Below are 3,634 nucleotides of genomic sequence, written 5' to 3'. Positions count from 1 at the left end.
CTGGGTATGGGCACAGATAGTCACAGTCTGGAATGAGCTAATGGTCAAGGTGGGGCCAGCAGCCCTCTGGGTGTTGTAACACCTCAACCCATCCTCTAACAGTAGCTACCTGGGCACGGGGCTGGCTGTTCCTCACTCTCTCTACACTTCTGCTGACCTTATCCAGTCCCATGATCTTACCACCATCTGTGACTCATGTCTCTCATATATATGTCTGTTTCCAAACCCGACACCCCACCTGAGCTTCAGATTCATTTTTCTGACTGCCTGCATGAGAGTTCCATTTGCATATGTAATAGGCATCTCAGATTGTATGTGACATGCCTTCCCCACCCCTGGTGTCCCCCTGCAAACATCCTCAAATTAATAGATAACATTACCATCCAGTCAGGTGTTCAAGTACAAACACCAGAACCTGGATTATTTTCCTCATTTCTCATTCTTCCCCTGTGGTCCATGAGCAAATCTTGTTGATTCATCCAAATCCAACTAGAATTTGTCTCCATCACCTCTTCTTCAGCTTCCACTGCAGTTCAGCCACCAGTGTCTTTCATTGGATCTGCTACAGCATCTCCTGACTGGTCCCCCAGCTTCAACTTTTGCCCACCCACTATATTCTTCAAAGCAGCCAGATCACTGGCTTAACATTCAGGGGAATTTATTCCCCTTCATATTCATATTACAAATTTGAGCCTCAAACTTGACCTTGTATTTGTCAGCCATTCTAGCAGGTAATTTGGGGTTTTGGGTACTCCTACTACATTAATGGAAGAAAGGGTATAGTTGAAGGAGAAAAACATGTTTGGATATTGGGTAGGGGCAATACGCATGGTGACCTAGAAGTCAGGTACCTGTCTATGGGAAGCCAGGGTAAGGTTCAGTTACATTGTTCCTGTTGCCCAGGGCAAACTTGTTAAAGAAATATCCTGCCTTTCTGGTTCTTAAGATTCCCATGTTGCTATCCAGATGCAACAATGATGAATATTTGCATTTTTTAGTAAGCTAAATGTTTTCAAATAAAGTTGAAGACTCCCTTTAATACTAGACTAATCCCATTCTTCACTTTTTCCATAGGGACCACCACCATGGTGAATTCTAGACCATGTTGTTTCATACTTTTACCATACACATGCTCCCACTCACACCGGGGCCCCAGGCCACCCTCCTCACTTCACCCCATCCCTGCTTCCCCACATAGTTTTTTTTTTTTTTTAAGATTTTATTTATTTATTCATAGAGACACAGCTAGAGAAAGAGAGAGGCAGAGACAGGCAGAGGGAGAAGCAGGCTCCATGCAGGGAGCCCAATGCGGGACTCGATCCCGGGTCTCCAGGATCACGCCCCGGGCTGCAGGAGGCGCTAAACCGCTGCGCCACCGGGGCTGCCCGCCCCACATCGTTTATAAAGGGAAGACGGATTTGTTTTCCAGGTTCCATGGAATACCTTTCCTCTCCATCTTCAGAGATCCTGAGCTGCATACAGATGGGGTTGGGTGGGTGGAGAGACTCCTGAATACCTGTTGTAAAACTTAAAAGGGAAGGGTTTGTGCAGGAATCAACCACAGACCTTTTTTTTTTTTAAGTTTTGAACCAAATAACTTTATTGAACCCAAACAACTTCATTCATTCATTCATTCATTTATTTATTTATTTATTTATTTATTTATTTATTTATGGCAGAACTGGAAGAAAAAAAACCTGAACGTTCTGCCAAGGCAATACTGCAACATGCACGCTCGGCAGGGTGCCCAGGGGAAGTCACCCTGCCCCCTGCACCCTGCCCTCTGGCTGGGGGAGGCGTCAGTCCCAAGTCAGTTCTCTTTGTGGCTGTGGCGCAGGGTGAGCCTGTCAAAGAGGTACTCAGTCAGGCCGGCTTCCGGGGCCCCCATGCTGCACAGGCTGGTGACATGGCCTCCCAGCTCTTCGATGGCCTTGACTCGCTCACGGAGGTAGTGGGCCTCCAGGAAGTCGCAGAGCTGGGCGTCGTTCTTGTCGGTGGCCAGCTGGTGCAGGTCGAGCAGGCTCTGGTTCACGCTCTTCTCCAGGTGCAGGGCGCACTCCATGGCCCTCAGGCCGCTCTCCCAGTCGTCGCGGTCGGGCTTCTTGACGTCGCGCAGACGGATGCGGCCCCCGCGCTGGTTCTGCAGCTCCATCAGCATCTCGGCGTGCCGGGCCTCCTCGCGGGCGTGGCGCTGGAAGAAGCGGGCGAAGTTCCTCAGGGCCACGTCGTCGCGGTCGAAGTAGAAGGCCATGGACTGGTAGACGTAGGAGGCGTACAGCTCCAGGCTGATCTGGCCGTTGATGGCGGCCTCGCAGTCGCGGTGGTAGTTCTGGCGGACCTGGGAGATCGGCGCGGTGGCCATGGCTGGCGGCCCGGGCAGCAGGGCGAGGGCGACCACGTCGCGGAAACGAGAGCCACGGAGTGGGCAACGGCAGGGCCGACTTCGGTGGTGGCCTCGGAGATTGCCCAGCGTGAGTGGTGAGGGAGGCCGGAGGCCGAATCAGTGGCGGTTGATCTGAGGGAAGTGGCCTTTGATATGGGAGACAGCTCTGAGAGGGGACCGGAAATGCCGTCCAGGGAAGGGGGCGCACTTCCGGCTCAGTGAGGGCCGCAAAGGCTGTGTTCTAGGTTCTGTTGGAGCCTGAGTGAGGCAGAGTGACCCTGTGCTGAGCACCTGGCATTTACTAATAAAGTTTATAATTTGGGGATAATGTGTCTATTTTCCAAGTACTCTCATTCTAGCAGCCTAATTTTATTTTATAAACTCATTCTCTGGGATCCCTGGGTGGCGCAGCGGTTTGGCGCCTGCCTTTGGCCCAGGGCGCGATCCTGGAGACCCGGGATCGAATCCCACGTCGGGCTCCCGGTGCATGGAGCCTGTTTCTCCCTCTGCCTGTGTCTCTGCCTCTCTCTGTGTGTGTGTGACTATCATAAATAAGTAAAAATTTTAAAAAATTAAAAAATAAACTCATTCTCTCCCAAAATTCTAAGAATATGAATTTGAATTTTCGGTAAATTTCTCTTCTGTTTCCTGTAAAATATAAATATAAATTTATCTGTTTATCATCTTCTGTTTTACTTTCCTGAAATACTTAAAACTTTGCCATTCATATTTAGTAATGAAGGACTTGTTTGATTAGCCTAGGTAATTAGCATGGGTCTGAATTACAGTTGTGATGTTCATTTCACTAATAGGTTTCTCCTCTGAATGGGTAGAATGGAATGTATCAATTAAGGAGTGATCTCCTCCTTTAGGAGTACATGCCATGGAGCTTGCAAGTAGGATAGGTATCATCCCCAAAACCAAAAAGCATGGCATTTTCTCTGACACTGAAAGACCTCAGTGGATTGCTCTTCTAGGTAGATATGTTTTGTTTCTCTTCTGCTCTAATTTGGGTTCCCTTTCTGGTCAAGTAATTCACTGTCTTTGGAGTATAGGTTAAAGAGATTAAAGCAGTTCAGTTGCCACGGTGGCTTTGTTGAATGTAAGTAAGGCTGGGGGAGGGTCAGAGCAGAGTAGAGGAAAACAGATTTGTCATTCAGAGAGTGAGTCTTTAATCTCACATTCCACCCAGGACCTTCTGCTGTCCTTTGATTTCATTGACTCTGTTCTTGAAACTTCTTTGAGTATGCT

The 3,634-nt window shown here is 48.7% G+C and overlaps 1 protein-coding gene across 1 annotated transcript; it reads right to left on the bottom strand.

Annotated features, from left to right (window-relative positions):
• Nucleotides 1-1,810: 1,810 nt before the first annotated feature.
• LOC129518401 (ferritin heavy chain-like) lies at nucleotides 1,811-2,441 on the bottom strand. Its single transcript, XM_055338531.1, has one exon. The coding sequence runs from the start codon at nucleotides 2,360-2,362 to the stop codon at nucleotides 1,811-1,813; it is 552 nt and encodes a 183-aa protein (XP_055194506.1). The 5' UTR covers nucleotides 2,363-2,441.
• Between the last annotated feature and the right edge of the window lie 1,193 nt (nucleotides 2,442-3,634).

The sequence above is a fragment of the Nyctereutes procyonoides genome, unplaced genomic scaffold (genome assembly GCF_905146905.1).
Source record: "Nyctereutes procyonoides isolate TBG_1078 unplaced genomic scaffold, NYPRO_anot_genome, whole genome shotgun sequence".
In the NCBI taxonomy this organism is placed as follows: Eukaryota; Metazoa; Chordata; class Mammalia; order Carnivora; family Canidae; genus Nyctereutes; species Nyctereutes procyonoides.
This window is presented reverse-complemented; position numbering and strand designations above follow the sequence as displayed.

What these genes read in the sequence shown, in the direction of transcription:
- LOC129518401 (XM_055338531.1), bottom strand. Translation starts at nt 2,362, where the DNA reads ATGGCCACCGCGCCGATCTCCCAGGTCCGCCAGAACTACCACCGCGAC.